The 19110-nt window shown below is 34.3% G+C and overlaps 1 protein-coding gene across 4 annotated transcripts in view; it reads right to left on the bottom strand.

Annotated features, from left to right (window-relative positions):
* TDRD3 (tudor domain containing 3) overlaps nucleotides 1-19110 on the bottom strand; it is a 153558-nt gene that overhangs the window by 79451 nt on the left and 54997 nt on the right. For all 4 annotated transcript variants that reach the window (XM_072976648.1, XM_072976644.1, XM_072976646.1 and 1 more), the window contains exons 4-5: nucleotides 5699-5859; nucleotides 1810-1951 (exon numbers count right to left, since the gene is read on the bottom strand). In XM_072976648.1, coding sequence (XP_072832749.1) covers nucleotides 1810-1951; nucleotides 5699-5859 — 303 coding nt within the window. The remainder of the gene's footprint in view (nucleotides 1-1809; nucleotides 1952-5698; nucleotides 5860-19110) is intronic.

Here is a 19110-nt window from a genome sequence, read left to right as displayed (position 1 = left end):
GTCAACCTGTGAAAGGAAAAGATCAAATGAAATGGGTGGGATTTCTCTAAGAAATTCAAAGTTTATAAACTTGGTTATTTATGTAAAACTATCAAAACACTTCTGAATTACTGCCTGTGTAATATTTTCAATCAAACAATGCAATTATGGAATATTATCTTATACTGCATAGTACAGCAGCCCAAAATGTAGCACATTAGTATCGTAAGGAATGAGTACTAAGGAATAAAAAATGTGCCTAAGTTTCCTTACCTATTTACAAGAAAAATACCTTTTATCTTAAAATACCAAAACCTTGAAATTTTGCTAGGCCCTTTGGCTCACTTTAGACAACAGACAAGATCTGAAAGTGGCACAAGAACATATGTGCTTGTAGTTCATTCAGTTCATAATTATTTGTTATGATGTTTATTACATGTAAGACTCAGGGCCACCACTCTGGAGATACAGGATGGCTCAGATCCATCACATATTAGCTGTTTAATAATAAATATATGTTTAATAGTTCTTAAAGCCTATTTTCTGATCCATATGGACATAATAACACTCTCTTACAAGACTGATATACAGATGCAAAAGCCCAGCACAAGACTGACACACTGTTCAACAATACCTGTAGAACTGAATAAAGATGATACAAACAAGAATTCTGACCTCAAAAAGCTTACAATCTATTAAAGGAGATAATAAATATAATTTTAGTGCTAGGTAAAAAGTAATATTTCTTCAATAAAGGGGCAGTTATTTCACTCTGGGAAAAAGCATGCATTTGATTTGAGTCTAAAAAGCATGGGGACAATATGGCCATGCAGGGATTAGAAGAGAGAAAATAAAATGAATGGCTTTAAGAGTGCAAAAGTATTTTTTTCTTTTTCAACAGTACAACTGAGGAAAGCATAGAGAATCAAAAACAGAGTAAGTAGCTCCATATGGCTAGAACAAAATCTATGTGAAAAAATTAAGAAAGTTAAAAAGGTAAACTGGAACTAGGGCTAGATTATAAACAATCTTGAATCCCAGATTAAGGTATTTGAAATAAAAGCAGGGTGTAGCATAGTCTGAGTTACGCTGAAGATAATCTGGCAGAAGTACAATAAAATAAATTAGAAGGTGGAGAAAGGGTATGCGGTGAAACCAGTTATAAGGTTACTGCAAATAGTCCAGGCAAGAGACAAAAAGACTTATAAACCATAGTAACAGCAATGGAACCAGAGAGCGAGGGACTAATAAGAAATCTGACTGCAGTGGATCAAAAGAGCTGGTGGTGAGAAGCAAAGTAGAAGAGCAATTTCTACATAACCCAGATGACAAGGAGGATGAAGATATTGTTAACACAAATGGTGAAAACATCAACTAACAAGACTATGAAGACAAATGCAACAAGAACTCTTTTGTTATAGTGAAATTCTAATTTGCTTTCATGTGTATCTGTGTGTATGTAGATGAGACAAATATATACACATTATTCATACATATGCATGGAAACTTGTTTTCTGCAGAAAGAATTATATGCAGATATATTACACATAACTGGTATCTTGGCAGTTTTGAAGAATTGTCACTGAAGAATGACTTTTAAACTATGTAATAAAATGTAACAAATATTGAAAAATGACATGTTTTAGAACAATATGCTTAAACAAAGGTAGATAGTTTCCGTAAAGATCACTGTATTCCATCCTATTCAACTCTGGCCTTTATAGGACTAATTTTACTATTCATTATAGGAAGATCTCCTTAAAATAGAGAATACATTAAAAAAGAGTAGTGTTTTAAAAGTTCAAACCATTTTTCTTAGTTTACACTTACTCTCTGTAACTCCCATTTCTCAATAAGGTGTTCCACTTCACCGCCAAGAACTGTGGTATTAGAATCATTCAAGAGCAGGAATCCATTTTTTATGTCTACAACACCTGAAAGCTTCACTTTAGTTCCAGGTGGTGTATTTAGGCTAAAGCAAAAGTGAAAAAAAAAAAAAAAGAATTAAAATAGGCTGAAGGTCCTCCCCCTAACAGGAATTCAGTCTCTTACTACGACCCAGTAAAATTCTTCAAAATGCACTAACATGAAACCTATTTTTCAGGTGACTGGCTATACAGTATAAATAGGTCATCAGGGAGGAAGTCAGAAGACCAAGTACAAGACTGTCATTTTCTACCTTAATTTTTTCCCACATGTAAAAAAATGTAGACAATAGAAGTCACACTTCACAAATTTGTGGTAAAGATAATTAGAATAAAAGATATGAAAGTACTTTCCCAATTACGTCATGCTGTATAAAATGAGATTTGCCTTTTTTCCCCTCTGAACTTTGTGCATTTCAAAGGTATATCTATGTTACAAAATTAAATACAGAAAAGGTATCAAACCAGTAACAATCCTAGACAGTTAACATCTATATGAACTACCATCACCCACACAAAATAAGGCTCTTTTTTTGTTAACGATCCAGCTGAAGATCAAGTGAGAGTTAGTTTTTCACTCTAAAGCATACTAACTTCAAAAGGATTTCTCCATAATAGGTTAATATTATCAGCTTTGGGGCAAATATTATTACACCATGATCCCTTCTACAAAAAAACAGAGAAAAGATGTTTATCCTCCTGCCAATCTTTTGGTAAAGGAAACAATGGAAGAAATTCACTTCATCACACAGTTTATTCTAAAATAAAAGCACATATACGGAGTCCCATCCCACCTCTTCACACTTGCAGCAAGTGGTAAGATACTCTAAATAAAAATAAAGACAGTCCTTAAACACTTATTAAACACTCAGACACTTAAACATTTAGGATAAATTAGAAAATAATGCTGAAAGGCTTCACATTGTCACACTGTTACATTTTTAAAAGCTCTTAAAATTCACTGTGTGCTAATAAGTGCAACAACAAATCAATGAAAGCATTGGTATGGGTATCTCCAGTCTATATGGAAGAAAGATGGTTTATAATAGTTACTAACAAGAAGAAACAGAATATGTTTTTAAGGCTTCAAGGACCCCATCAGAGTAAGACATTATCTGTTAAAATTATTCTGAAAACCCCCAAGCTTAATCACTCTTAGTCATCACATGTATCTTACAGAACAAATGGTCATGGACAGCCCTGCCTAACCTAACTCTAAAGTAGAGCTGTGTGTGGTGACGAATGTAGTAAACTTAGCATAGTATCTATCAAACTTCAAGATCGGCAACAACTGAATACAGTTACACTAAGTAAAGTTTTTCTCAATTTCAGGCAAACAGCAGATTCAGATTTTTTTTGTAACTCTATAATCATCATTTAGGGATTAAAAAAAAAAAAAAAGCTTCAAGGATACCAGGCTGCTATATATACTCTTTATCTCTTAAGAAGTTATTAATGAATTATATCATTTATATAAGATCTATGTGTATTCTTTAAAACCATTTTTATCCAATAATTTCTAATACATTGGTAAAATTGGAAAATGTAACGATAATGTAAAAACACCAATTAGCAGTCTAAGAAACTTACATAAGACCTTAAAAAATAGGAAACAAATTAGAGGCATTTAAATTGTGATAATATAACTTTGAAATTAAAAGTAATCTGAAAGCAGATGAGCTATTTTTTATGTAAAATGACTGTACCTTTTCCAAACTCTCTCTCTAATAGGTTAAGAGGAAAAAGATGTCTAATTATTTGAAGTTGGACATACAATTTCATTAGGATAATTGATAAAGAGTTCCATTCATCAAATTATAGTTCTATTCCCACAAAAGAATAAATAGGTGCTAAAATTTTAATATAATTTTTATGATATCATCTTCAGGGCCATAACTCTTAATCAGAGAGCATATTTTGATTTAATTACTATTTTTATTGGCACCCTAAAGTACCTACATTCTCTCTTCATTGAAATTTAAAAAAAAAAAAAGAAAAACAAAAACAAAAATACAGTGAGAAATGGGGCAGGAGGTAGGATAGATGGGTCGAAAGAAGCACCCCAGAGAAATGCAGTGCCAACTGGAGAAAATACATTCTATACCAGTTCCTGGTTTATCCTCTCTAGTGAGTTCTTCTACCTGCCTTCTAAGATAACCACTAACCAAACTTATTCGGAAAATAGTCTCCCAAATTGTTCACAAGTGACAACAGTTTTGTAAGCTGTTGTTTTTAGAGCACCAAAAGTAGACATACTACTTCAATGATGAGTGAATGAGAAAGTGGCAATAATTTTTTTCACTGTCAAAGTGTAACAAATTCACACACAAAAAAACGGTGGACAGCATAAGGGGCCCTCATCTTGGGGTTGATCTTGTGTCTTCATTTACCTCAGAGGAATATACAGCAGGAAAATGAGAGAACGAGCCATTATATGGCAAGTCTTCCTTCTGAGTCATCTATGAACTCCCTTGGAGGGGGTCTGATTGAATTTGCCAAATGAGGAAAGGCTGTGTTTCTCCACAAAGTAGGAATCCTTCTACTCTTCAAAAAGAAGACAACAGAATCACTAAGTCAATATACCCCTTTTTGTATGAAAGTCAACCTTTTAGAAGAACATATATTTTATCTTCTAAGGAAGGAGCCTCCCTCACCAGAGGCAGAGACTAGTTGAAGGAAGGAAAAAAGAAGAGAAATCACTGAACATGGCACACAAGGCGTCAGCCTACCACGCTTCCTCCCATATACTACCATCCCAAATCACTTAAGCGCCTCGAAGTGGAACTTTTCACCCATCTGTTGTCAGGGCACCAGTCTTTGCATGTGCTATTTTCCCTCTCATCTCTCTCCAACACCTACTCATATTTTAAGTCACAATACTGAATTCCCTAGGTAGAGGCAATTTTCTGAACTCTGATTCATTTCTGTTGTTTCTTTCTACTATAATCTGTATTCTGTGTACCTACCTCTTTTGTCATATAAGCTAGTTGGGTGCAAAATCTAAATTCTTTTTACCTTTGTCCCTCCAGCACCAGAGGCTGGAACACAGTGGATGCTAAATGCTTGCTCAGAAGAGAAGTGTAGTCTAAGTGCTTACGTTACATGAAAAAGCTCAAAGGACACTGAGCAGCAAACATAAGCATATAAAATGACTAAGAAAAAAAGGGGGGTGGTTGCAAATATCCAAACTGATCTAATGGGGATGCTGAGAATAAAGGAGGCAGTTTTCCTTCCTTCTCACTGCTTTTCTCCATTCCAACAGGCATGACTCTAAAAGCTCTTGTAAAAATAGCCAAAAGAAACATTTAGAAAAATTTTCCTTATGAAATTCTTCTTCCTCTTAGAAAGTCTGGTGGCACACAAACCTCTCCAGCTTTGATCATTTCCCTCAAGAAAACTCATTTGCCTATAAACTTTTCTAGATCACTAAACAGTGTGACAGACACAACTAACTGTCAAGGAAGAAACTGTAATATATTTAAAGAAATTCTGTTTGTGCTGGCAACTTTTTAACAACCTTAAAATTTACTGATAAAATTGAAAAGATTACTTTTCAGTAAGAACCTTAAATTTCTGTTTTTATTATTAACATTGAAAAAAGAAGTAACTAACTCCATTTTAAAATTATTTTTCTAACACAGATAAAGTACAAATACAAACTCTTTAATCTCTCCTGAAAAACTAACATGCACTTAAGAGTTCATCCTTCTTTACAAAGTTCTTAAAAAAAAATCCATTATGAATAGTACCTTTAAACATTCTGTAACAAATACACAAAATAAAGTGCCAATTACCTTATTTTTGACATGTGACTAAATTCTATTGCTGTGCAAGTTACATGACCATCAGTCATCTGCAAACGCAGCATTCTTGGTGCAGCCTGAGATTCTTCATTATCCTTTGGTGCAGCAACATTGCGAATTTTCTGAATTTGCAAAACACATGGACCTTCAAGCTGTCAAAACACAAAGAATTAAATATCACTTTCTAGCCACAGTTTTGTTTTCACTTATAGTTTCTATTTTCCTTAATGGTTATGCTTTGTGATTTATAATGATAACTTCAATTAAGTTCAAAACTTAAACTGTTATATACATCAGTGTGGGTTTTATTTTGTAAAGATAGAACTTCAAAAGGGTCTCTTGAAGACTTTAATACATAATTTTGAATTCATTTTCAGAAAGTAACATGAAAAGAAAACTTTAGGGAAAAAGTCATTTTTCTAGATTAAAGGTATAATAAAAGATATTTTTAGTCTTAAGTGCTCTAAATTGTTCACTTACATCCCCCTTTTCTACCCATGTACATTAAGGGACATTCTGGAATTAAAGAATTTGGTCATTTTTTAAGGGACATCAACTTTACAGCAACAATTGAAAGGAATGTTTTCTGTTCAAAAACATCAAGTTTAAAGTATACCCTCTTCTGGAATAAAAAGTACACTCCAAAATTTAAACTATATAAAATCCAAGAAGTGTGAGCTTTATTTGACTTATTTTCACATTTCCTTTTTAAGTAGGTTTAAATCTAATGCTATATTGTATGCCTTGGCAGTAAGTAGATGAATGTTCTCTCTAGCCATATTTCAATCAAAGGCAAAAATAAAACTGATGGACTAACTAGCTATTAAGTTTAAAGTTTTTGTATAATAAAATGTTTATGGCATAACTGGGGAATGAGCAAAATCTGCTTACCTGTTTGAAAAATAAATTTTAACATAAAGTGACACTTTTTACATTATAAAATATTATACCTTTAAGTAGTATCATACTTACAAAGAAGAAAAGCTACTTTTTTGTTATAAATAGCCTTTTAAGTAAAACCTTTCTGTGTACATTAGTTAATTTATATTTTCAGCAAACAGAAATGTGAAATGATTCCCAATTCGACAAATTTCTATTATCAGTATTTTGCCCACAAGGATAATTTTGTTATAAATTTAGGCCTAGAGAATATAATTAGAGAAAAGAGACTAAAATTTCGTCCAATTTTTAGTTATAAAAAAAAACTCCAAGTTGAAAGAAGTCCAAAATCTTTAACAAATAGAAAGAAGCTACTAATTTAGGATAAACTTTTACTTTTACTTTTGCTAATGTCATTAAAATTAAGATATTTAAATTAAACCATAGGCATGTTATGGTTATTACAGTGTTCATTATTCTCTTTATTTTACTACTTCTAATAGTTTTAGCCTAGACATTGACAAATATTTAGCCTATGCTGCCCAATACATTCCACAAACTACATGCAATCATTTAAATTTACATTTAGATTAATTAAAATTGAGTGAAAATTAAAAATTCAATTCTTCAGTCACAATAGTCACATTGTGAGTGTTCTCTATCTGCACAACACAGATACAGACTGTCTCCATCACTGCACAAAGTTCTACTAGACAATGAATGATGATCTAGACCTGGCCTGTGTTCCAAAATGAGACTCACGCACAGCAGGGAACACACATTCACTGAAGTGTGGGAAGGAAATAATTGTTTCTATTTAATTCTCAGTAAGAAAGAAATTAGACATTCCTAGTATTTCATAATAGAGCGATAAGGGTACCCTCACCCAGTCAGTACAACATACAAGTCACGAGGCATCTTTACAGAATTTGGGGAGTTCTACACCTTGAGCATGTTGACATGGCAGCTTCACTGGTCTGTTTGCTTTCAATGTGTTGTGACAAACTGACTTTCATCTGTGTGCAGTTAAACGAATATACAGACTATATTACCTAGTTTTAACCATTAATGATCACAAAATGGACAGTTGATTTTAAAAGATTCTGCCAAAGAAACACAGATTGAAGTTAATGCCAAGAACGCAATCAGAGGGTAGGAACAGGGCCATTTTTGCTAACCTCCTACATCTGGTTGACCATGAGAACAAAAAGCTGAGGAATGCTAGGGAGGAACACCTGCTCCCAACTCTTGACGTTTCCCAGCAGGCAGCATCTTTACTTATTTAATTACTCCAACTCCTGGCCTCTCCATCCCTTTTAGTGGATTAAATAATGGTCCCTCCAAAAGATACGTCCACCTGGAACCTGTAAACATAACCCTATTTGGGGAAAGAGACTTGGTATGCCCAGTTAAGGTCAGCTATGTAAAGATAAGATGATCCTGGATTAGGACAAATGCAATGATGAGTGTCCTTAGAAGAGAAGGGGAAATAAACACAAAGACACTGGGTAAAAAGGCCAGGGGAAGATGGAGGCTGAAACTGGAGTTCCGCATCTACAAGCCAAGGAACATCAAATACTGCCCATAGCTCCTGGGAGCTATGAGAGGGACATGAAACAGACTCTCCTTCAGAGACGTCAAAGGGAACCAATCCTGCTGACACATGATTTTAGACTTCTGGCCCACAGAACTGTGAACGAATAAATTTCTTTTGTTTTATGCCATCAAGTTTGTGGTAATTTGTTACAGAAGCCTCAGAAAACTAACACACCCATTTATGAAATGACTCACCTGACTGGGAAGAATATACTGCATATTTTGGGCTCATCCTCACCCTTGTTTTTCTTGGGATCTAGGTAGGGACCCTGAAGGAGGAGGTACCTACTCAGCCTCCTCACTGGACTGGCACTGCCATAAGTGAGTGTACAAGTCTGCTGGGTTTGTGGTTCAATTAATGTATTCACTAGGCTCTCCCACCAACACATCTTCCAAATTAATTTTTATCAATAATAAGGTTGATATTTTGGCCCATATCTGCCACATATTTACTTCTCAACTGATTCCAAACCGAAGTAGAAAAGGAGGTACTACTTCTTAGAGCCTCCTTAGAAACTCCCAAATTATACACAGTCTTTAGTCAATTCTCAATTTGACTCAGCAGGCCTTAAGACTAGTTCCACAATACAGTAAGCAAAATAGCAGACATAATGATTTTTTTTATTATTCAGTTTATTATACTCTGTAGTCAAAAATAGGGAATTACTAGATCCAAATAAACACAATAGAATAAAATGCTAAGATTCTAAGATTCTAAATCCTAACTTTAACCCTGAATCTAAAATCATCTAAAAGCATGCACAAAATTGGATGAATATTAACTTCAAATTCTTTGTTCAACTCGTGTCAAGGGCAACCCTAAAGTAAAAAAAAGATACCAATTTTAAATGAAAATAATTAAAAAATAAAGATTAATCTTTGCCAAAGATTTCTTTAATGTCTGATTTTTTTCTTTTACAGGAGTAAGTAAAAGAAATTACCATAAAAAACTTAAATCTGCTCCTGGGCATATATGCAGAAGGAACCCTATTTCAAAATAACACCTGCACCCCAATGTTCATAGCAGCACTATTTACAATAGCCAAAACATGGAGACAGCCTAAATGTCCATCAACAGATGACTAGATAAAGAAGAGGTCATATATTTATACAATGGAATACTATTCAGCCATAAAAACCGACAACGTAACACCATTTGCAGCAACATGGATGCTCCTGGAGAATGTCATTCTAAGTGAAGTAAGCCAGAAAGAGAAAGAAAAAATACCATATGAGATCGCTCATATGTGGAATCTAAAAACAAACAAACAAACAAACAAAGCATAAATACAAAACAGAAGTAGACTCATAGACATAAAATACAAACTTGTGGTTCCCAAGGGGACAGGGAGTGGGAAGGGATAGACTGGGATTTCAAAATTGTAGAATAGATAAACAAGATTACACTGTATAGCACAGTGAAATATATACAAGATCTTATGGTAGCTCACAGAGAAAAAAATGTGACAATGAATATATATATGTTCATGTATAACTGAAAAATTGTGCTATACACTAGAATTTGACACAACATTGTAAAATGATTATAAATCAGTAAGAAATGTTAAAAAAAAAAAAAGAAGAAGAAAGATCTCTAATTCTAACACACAGTATCAAGTATCTGCCAGAAATATTCTCTGAGGTCAAAATAAAAATTCATCCAGGCTTCATTCCTTCCTCTCCTTAGGTAGATGGACAACTCTGTCACCTGAACTAACTAGTCATACCAACCAATGTGGAATATCAGATTTAAATGACAGTATAACTTTGTTAATTTATTGATCATATTAAATAACATTCTTGTTTAAAATCAGACTCGCCAAAGCTTGGATGACATAGAACCACTCATCTATCACATCCAGGTGATCACACCTAGGTAAACAGTTAAAATTGACAATTTTTGAGGAATCAAGAATCTGTCTATACTTAGACATTCTACGATACTATGAAAAATCTGCTGGTCATTTCTTTTTATAATCTTATCAATTTCCTTGAGAAGTAAATTTCTCAATATATACCTAACAACATAAGCATCACATTTTCCATCAATCCTAGAAACAGGGCCATATACGCAGAAAGAAACTATTCACACCCTACCTTACGATCCAAGCAACTGGGTAATGATTCTAGTAAGTTGCCTTGGAATAAGAAATAGTGGTTCTGATCGTAACTGCTTTGAAAGCCTGAAGTGTAAGTTTTTATGATGCCCTCTTTCTTCCCTACTTCTTTGCTCTGTCAAAAGAACTCAATATAATTTTAACAAAATTTGATATTAATAACATAGGAGTGAAGCAGGAAGAGAATAAAAAAAAAAGTATCTTTTGTCACACCCTGTACCATCCTAAGGATGGTATCAGATTCAAAAAAACTGGAGCAAAAGGGAACTGTTTACATAATGTTAGAAATCTCATAACTTTCCCCATGTCACCTATGTAGGTATCTATGGTAAGCCTCAATTTGGAGGACATTTTCCTCCAGAGATCTGTTCGCTTCGGACAGTAACAACACTGCAACTCAGAGACTCAGCTTAGTGGAAAAGTAGTTAAATTTACTTCAGCCAGAATCTTAACTCACTGCAAGTCAGCAGCACCCCATTAGCTCCATATACCCCTTCCATCAGCTTTCCCGATTCAGGTGCCCAGGATTCCCATACAGGAATATCAAGAAATATAAAATCACAAGAAAATATCATGACACTCACAAGGAAAAAAGCCACAAAGCCTGAAAATCATTTTTAAAATTTTTTTAATTTAAGGTTCTAAGGAGTTGAGAATTTGGAATTATCAAACACAGACTATAAATAAGCCTAATCTAAAGAATTTATAATAAGACTGTGAACCCATTAATTAGGGAATAAATATTCTTCTTAAGCAAATATGCAACAGTGATAAATATATATCAACCCATAATGCCAGCCTCTACAAAATTTCAAATACAGCTATCTTTCAGTCCAAATTCTCTGATCACAATATAACTGAATTAGAAATCTATAACAAAAAGAAAAAAAGGGTAATGTTCTATAATTAAAACAGGCAAAAAAGAAATCTCAACATAAACAGAAAAATATTTAGGACTGAATGATAATGAAAATACCATGTATAAAACCTTTGGGATATGGTTAAAGCAGTGGCAGGAGAAAAGCCGCCTCAAGATGCTTATAGTAGAAAAGAAAGGAAAATAAATGAGTCAAACTAACAAGTTGGGCAAAGAACAACAGAATGACTTCAAATAAGGTTAGAAGAGAATAAAGATAAATTAACAAAATAGCAAACTAAAAATACAATAAAGAGAGTTAACAAAGTCTAGCATTGGTTCTTAACAAAGACTAATGAAACTGATACTGAGCAAGACTGACCAGGAAGCAGAGAGTAAAGATGCAAATAAACAATTCAACGAGTAATAATAATAACAATAAACATACTTTCAGAAGCAATGAAAAACAATAAAAGAGACCTATGAATACCAATCTAAATGTCCATCAACTGGAGAATGGAAAGAAAAAGGAGTAAATCTACACAATGGAATGCTACTCAGCAATGTACAGTAACAAACTACTGACACATGCTACGTGATGAATTCACTTCAAAAACCTTACACTAAGTGAAAGAAGCCGGATACATACACAACAAAGTATATACTGTATGATTCTATTCATGTAAAGTGTCGACAAAACTCTTTATAGAGAAAACGTAAAATACACAGATATATTATTAAGAATGGTAAGTACAAGGTAGCAAATTTAAGATCAACATACAATTATCAGTTACTTTTCTATGTACCCATAACAGAAAAAAAACAGTGTTTTTAAAAACACCATTTACAACAACAAAAATAGAAAGTTCCAGGTATAAAGCTTGCAAAAGATACGCAACCTATATACTATCAATAAATTACAAAACTTTATGGAAAAACTAAATAAATGAAGAGATACATCCAAGGGTGTGCTGGAGCCACCTCAGACCAGTTCACAAGTGCCTGTTACCAGCATTTCTCCCAACTCCAGTTCGGTGATTTCACAGTACAGCTTAAAATCAGCCACTGCAGGAATTGTTATACTATGAATAGTGGCAAATACTACATACTAGGGCTTTTCTCCCTCTCTTCAGAGAGGCAGCTTACCAGTATTTCACTAGTAATTAGGTATCGTAAAGATGTCAATTGTCTTTAAGCTGAGAGGCAGATTCAAAGCAATTTCAATCAAACTGACCTGACCTATTTTAAGAAATTTGATCATTTGATTCTAAAATTCATATTGGGGAGAGGGCTGGTCAGGGACAGAACAGCCTGAGGAAAAAATAACATATTTTACAACCAAAAGATTAGAAAAATTTTATTTTACCAAGTGCCACAAAAGACATGGATCAACGGGATTTCCTGTCTGCTCCTGAAGGTAATACAAACTGGAACAACCACTTTGGAAGATAATTTGGCATTATCTTGTAAAGTTGAACATTGGCCTACTCTAGCATACAGTAATTCAATTCCTGGTTACGTTCCCTAGACAAACTCTTACACACATGCATCAAGAAAAACGCACAGGTTTGCTCCAAGAAACAGTAGTAGTGCATCTACTATTTAAAGAAAAAAGAAGAAAGAAAGAAACACACCTACATGTCCATCAACAAGACAATGAATAAGTAAATTATGGTAATAAAGTAATAAATAAAATATGTTTATACAGCTTAATATTACACAAAAGAGAAAATAAATGAATATTAGGTATATGCAACATGAGCTAGCACACTGAATGATAAAAGCAAGTTACAGCAGGCAATGTTATCATTTTTTAAAGCTTAAAAACAAAACATATTGTATAGAAATAATTACCTATGTAACTAAAATATTTCTTTTAAAAGTCAAGGAAAGCTAAACTCAAAATTCACAGCAATCATTTCTCGGTGTCTGGAGGAGGAAAAGCTAGGGCAGGTAGGTAGGCACAATGGTATTGTAAGGTTCCAGTTCTCACGTCAGGCTGGGCCTTCACAGTGCTCACTTCATCATTAAGCTTCAAAAGATATATGTTTGTATATATCAAATATTACATTAAAATTGCTTTCAAATAACTTAGATAATATTTTAAAATTAAAACACTGGATAATCTACAGAAGTGCCAAAAGAATTAGAGAACTAGCTTTGTAGCCTTCACAGCAAGAAAAAGTGAAAATCAAACCACAGAACTGGTTTGATGGCAACAGTGTGTTGATAAAATAGTTTGGGAATAGGAAGGTGAGAAAAGAAGCCCTAATTTGTAGCACTGCCAATTTCCATGATTGATTTCAACTACTGAACTCTAAATAAGGAAGAGATGCTGACTATCACCGTTCATGATCCAGCACTTGGCAAGCATCTAGCCCTACACCTCGTACCACCAATCTCACTAGCCCTGGACTCCTTCCCCAGGACTGCTGTAGCGATTACCCTGGAAACTCAACCTTGCCATCGCTTCTCCTATTACTAGGGAGGATTCGCCACAGTTTCCACTTTTCTGTGTAACTAACCCATTTCTTTGTGCAGCTATACCTGACTAGCAGAGCTGAGGTACATGTGCACAGCACAGCTGGCAAAGGAGGCGAAAGAAAAAGTACCTGGCATTTTCTTCACCACCACCCAGATGGGAAGTAAGACAATTCCCTCAAACACAGGAAGAGAACTCAGGTTCCAGGAATCATAAATGCTAACTACATTTATTTTCCATGTACCATTATCAGTCAAGAAGATTTTGTCAAGCTCTATTTTCTATAGTTTGTACAATAAAATATCTTTTTTTGGTAGTTTTATTTTCCAAATAAAAACAGAAGCACTAAATATGGTGTGTGTGTGAATGCATGTTATGTATGCATGGACATAGATACATAATCTTTATACACATTCCACATACACCCTCCCACCCTAGGATTTTATACATGCCCCCAAAGGACATCTGCCTATTATTCCCTTACTGAGAACCACAACTCTAAAAACTAACAGTCTAGCAAGAAAAGCAACCTCTCCACCTCACCCTACCAAGCTCCCCAAGCTGAGATGGCTGCCCCTTCCTTGTATGTACTTCCAATATAGCATTTGTGGTACTATCCTGACACTGCTGGATTCTTGATCTCTCATTAGGCTACACGCTCCAAGAAGGCAGGGGCTGTCCTGTTGATGTCTGCATCCTCTGCGCTTAGCACAAATAAACACTCAAAAACTGTTTGATAAAGAAATTTCCTTGTGTTTTTACTATAATTTATTTAGCAATTCTAGATACACTAGAAAATGTGGCAGGATTTTTACTTAAGTTATTTAATTTGCCTCTAGAACTAAAAAGTATATTCGGATCATTTATGTGTCTTTAAATGAGAAAACTGAGAGCAGAGGGTAAAGTACTTTGACAGAGGTTTCTCAGCCAGTTAGGGGCAGAATTAGAATTCAAACTCTGATCTGCCTCACACCAAAATCTGTTTTCTTTTTACTACACACTCTAAAACTGTGATAAAATGTGTTACATACTAAAAACAGATGTAAGTATAAAGGGCAATGGGAATTAATTCTGTTCAGAAAAGATCAAGCTAATTAGAAGAGAAGTGGCATTCAAGCTGGAATTTGAACAATAAATGACAGTTTGCCTGGCAGCTGAGGGAAGGATATTCCATTCACATGACAATTACTAAGATGCCGTGGCAACAAAAGACTGATTTTAGAGAAGCTACAGTTCCCTTAACTCTAAAGTAAACTAGAGGGTTGTAATAATTTCTATTTTTCAGTGCTGCTCTGAAGAAAACATATAAATTATTTAACATGGGGCCTGGCACAAAGTAGGTTCTCAATAAAGAGAAAGAGGAAGTGAAGACGTGTTTACTGAAAACCAGGGTTCTCCTAAGTTAGGAACTTGTACCAATAAAGGAAGGTCAAGAGGGAAGCAGTCAAAAGCATCAGGAATATGTTTAAGAAATAGCTTTGGGAAGGAGTTCCTAATCCTGATCTCAAATTTTTCAAGTGATATTCATACACATCAAGAGAGTTTAAATGGAAAAATAAATAAATAAATGATAAAAGAAAAACTTTCTGAATCATAAATATGGTGGTATTATACTAGAAGAAGATCTAAACATTTCTACCCCTTAGAAAGTTAAAAAACAGGGTATTATAAATGCCTGGTAATTGACAAACAGATAACATAATCTTGAATATGTTTTCCCAAACCTGAGATTCCCTTTATAAAAAGCATCAATGTTTACATCAAAGTAACGGCACAGCACATAATTCAATCAGGCCAGTGAATTACAAGGAAAACATTGTGGGACTCAAGTTAAAATCAACACTTCTTCCAGTGTGTCATTTGCCTATTTCCATACATCTATCCTTCACCTCTCTAGCTTTTTGTTCTGTGAGAGAATTTTTTTAAAAAGTGAACAGTTTGTTTTCCAAGTATCAGAAGAGTATCCGTCTAACATATACTGTCACACATATACTGTTATGTGCAGTTTGTTTTTAAACTCCACAGAAGTCCTATTAATAATTACCAATAAGCACTTATAAATAAAGCATGGTAAGATCAGCGTCTCAGTAATCCATTTTTCTAAAATTAAAAGTGCATGTTTAATTTTAATAATTCACTAAAGGGAACACAGATAAATCGTATTATTTGGCATAGAATAGGTTCATATAGGTTAATATATGAAACACGATACAATTTATTTAAATTAAAACTTAAAACTTTTTAAAATCATTTTTCTTTTTAAAAATATCCAAGTTCTATACTGAGGGTGAGAGGGCATTCACTTTGAATTTTAAAGCAATGAAGCCATCTTGTGGTTGATGTCAGTATTGCTAAGGCTTTGAGAAGTCACTTCCATTTGGAAAACTTAGGTCTTTAATCAGTGTTTTACATTTAAAAAGGCATATACAACCTGTTAGTCCTAGAACTTAGATGGAAAAGTAAACACAGATCTGAAAAGTCTCCTGTTACAGCTCCACATTAGCATAAAATTCTTATATAGCTGGACTGATAACAGAGCATTTTTACATTAATCTATATTTTATAATTAACTTCTACACCTTGTTTCAGAGGCAAAAGCTATGAAAATAACTACAGCAAAATATTAAACTTGGATATGAATGTGAAAAATATTAAACAGTTATAGGAAGTATAGTTTTATTCTCTTTTTGTCGAGACTTTTTTCCATGATTTTTAGCTCATAAGCCACCATGTTCCAGGACCTTGTAAAATCTAGAAATACAAAGTCTGCCCTAAAAAACTCAGAAGTTGCAGCATATGGCTTCCCCAGCACATATTGCTCCATGCTAATAATCTTTATGGCCTGAAAATCAAACATAAACTGCCTATGGGGAATTCCAGCTTAGGCTTAGAAGCCTGGAGAAAATTGTCATCTTTCCACTCTCACCAATTTTAAATTTGTCTGCAACCTTTGCATCAGGGTTACGGGCAACCTTATGGAGAAAATATGGGAAATGCAAAATAATGTAAAGAGAATGGGAGGAAAGAGAAGAGAATGGGAGGAAAGAGAAAAGAATGTGAACAAAACTGTTATATTAATTAATAATAAAGTCACTTGTATTTGTTGCCATTCTATTTCGAGACTGGGGCCTAAAGAATAAGCTTCCAATGGGGTTAAAAGACACAGGACCAGGGCCCTTTTAAAGGGACCACACAAGACTAATGGAAGTAGCTCCCCGAAAGACAGCCTGCTCTCTTCTCTTGCTGCTTAAGTATTTGCCTCTTAAATACTGGCACAAATGCTCTCCAAACGTCACTTTTTCCTTTGGCTTTCTTCCTCTTAGGAGTAGTAGTATCACAGGCAGGCTTGGAACTTAGTGTAAATAGTCAGAGCAGGACTCTGGCCTACTGTGATTCTCTTATACTAATAAAGTTCTGCCTTAGGGTTTGGGGCCAAAACCCAGTCAGTTATAAAGTATCCATTTGCCTTCCTTCATTTACTGAATTCCCTTGGAGATCCTTCAGTAGCAAAATACCCAACTGACATAGTAAATATTCATGCATTCTTAGATCTCCATGACAAAACCACCACTCTAGATGGCTCATAATCCTCAATACCTGACATACACATTGCACTACATTCAGCACGTCACATATATCATTTAATTTAAATCTGGCAAGATTAAACAACTTGCCAGAAGTCACAAAAACTTATAACAAGCGGGAGAATCAGGATTTAAATCCAGCCCAACAATTCTAAAATCTGAATGTGTGCAATATGCTACCAGCCCTCGTGTTCCAGTCTCCCTCGCCACACCACATCTGAAGCACATCAAAACCACGCCTCTTCTTCCTGGGACAGCTAGTCCAGCTCACATTTTACATACTCGGTCTAAATTAGTTTTTGGAAAATTCATGTCTAGTATGATCTATCTGGAATATCACTAGGTAAAATCCAGTTATTTCATTCATTCGTTTTTGACTATAAAAAGAAAATTAGAAAATAATATTTTATATACTAAAATCTAACATGTTCAAGGAACAGGCAGATTACCCTGCTTATCTTATGCACAGATTAAAATAAATTTAATTTTTTAAATTTAAAATTTATTTTAAACAAGAACTATAAGATACATAATTTAGAAACTGGAGCATGTCTTTATAATGATTCCATTACCATTAACATGCTGAAGTGCAGCGTAATGAAGTACTCCAATAAAGACACAAATAAAGTAACTTCTATTGTATTAGTCTTATTTTACAAAGAAGCTAAGTAATTCTTGTCAAAAATACATTCCTTAAACATTCACTTTGGCCTAAAAGTAGTTATATTTTTATCTAACGTATGAAGTTTTAACTAAAAGCAAATAAAATGAGTAATTTTTGTGGGTTTGCTTCTAAAATTTCTATTACAGTTATTTTCAAAAATATTAAGAGAATTATATTTGGTGTCAGAAGCAGGTAATGAATTTATGCTGTACACCAGAAACTGACACAACATTGTAAACTGACTATACACTTCAATAAAAAAGAATGCAAATTAAGAAAAAAAAAAGCAGCAGGTAATGAAAGAAAAAATATAATCAAAGAGGAAAAGCAGAAAGGGAAGATCCAATTTAATTTCTATTTCATGTGAAAAGGGCTTATTTTGCATCTTCTCACTTTGTGTATAAACTAAAGCTACATCAGCATTAAGAATATTGTAAAGGATAAAATTTGGCACAGAAAATTCTATATTCAAATATTTTAAGTTATATTTTATTGTTGTTAGCTACATTCAAAGGAAATTCTAAAGAGACAACTTGAAAAACTTTTTGAAGCAAAAAATGCTGAGAAGGTAGAGGAAGCAGAGAAAAGTCTCATCAGTACCTTCCCCCATGAGCTTATAGCAGAGGTGGGTTCTGAGAATCCCTAAAGACATGTGGAGAAAAAAATGGAAAATCAATAATCCAGAACATGCTCTAGTGATCTACACCTGCGCCCCACACCCTCCACCCAGAAAGCTACTTTTCTTATATAATCTAGTGTAAGAACGGGCAGGCACTGCTTTGATGGTAGTTACTTCTGTAAAGAACTGTTACATTCATCAGACCTGTCCAAGACTGCTGCTTAATTTGGAGTTCTATTATCTAGAAGTTTTCTAAGTATGTTTCCTAACCAGCAGAATCAACATTCCACAGAAACTTGTTTGTAAGATAAATTCTCCAGGTCTACCCCAGTTCAATGGAGTCAGAAATATGGGAGTGGGGGAGGTGGGAGGCTGCCAGTCAGTGTTCTAGCCAAGCCTCTGGGGGATTCTGATGTATGCTGAAGTCTGAGAACCACTACCACAACCAGAAACAGAAATGTAAGAAACCGAAGAGGGCTCTAAGAAGAACAATGAAGATGAATGGAACGCTTGAGACAAAAAGAAACCTGTGTCAGTGACATTTACAAGGTTTCAAGCATATGAAGAATTATTCACAAGGGAAGATAACCAGATGCTCTCCATTTC

This window comes from Vicugna pacos, chromosome 14 (genome assembly GCF_048564905.1).
Source record: "Vicugna pacos chromosome 14, VicPac4, whole genome shotgun sequence".
Taxonomy (NCBI): Eukaryota; Metazoa; Chordata; class Mammalia; order Artiodactyla; family Camelidae; genus Vicugna; species Vicugna pacos.
The sequence above is the reverse complement of the archived record's forward strand: the minus strand, read 5'-3'. Positions and strand labels throughout refer to the sequence as shown.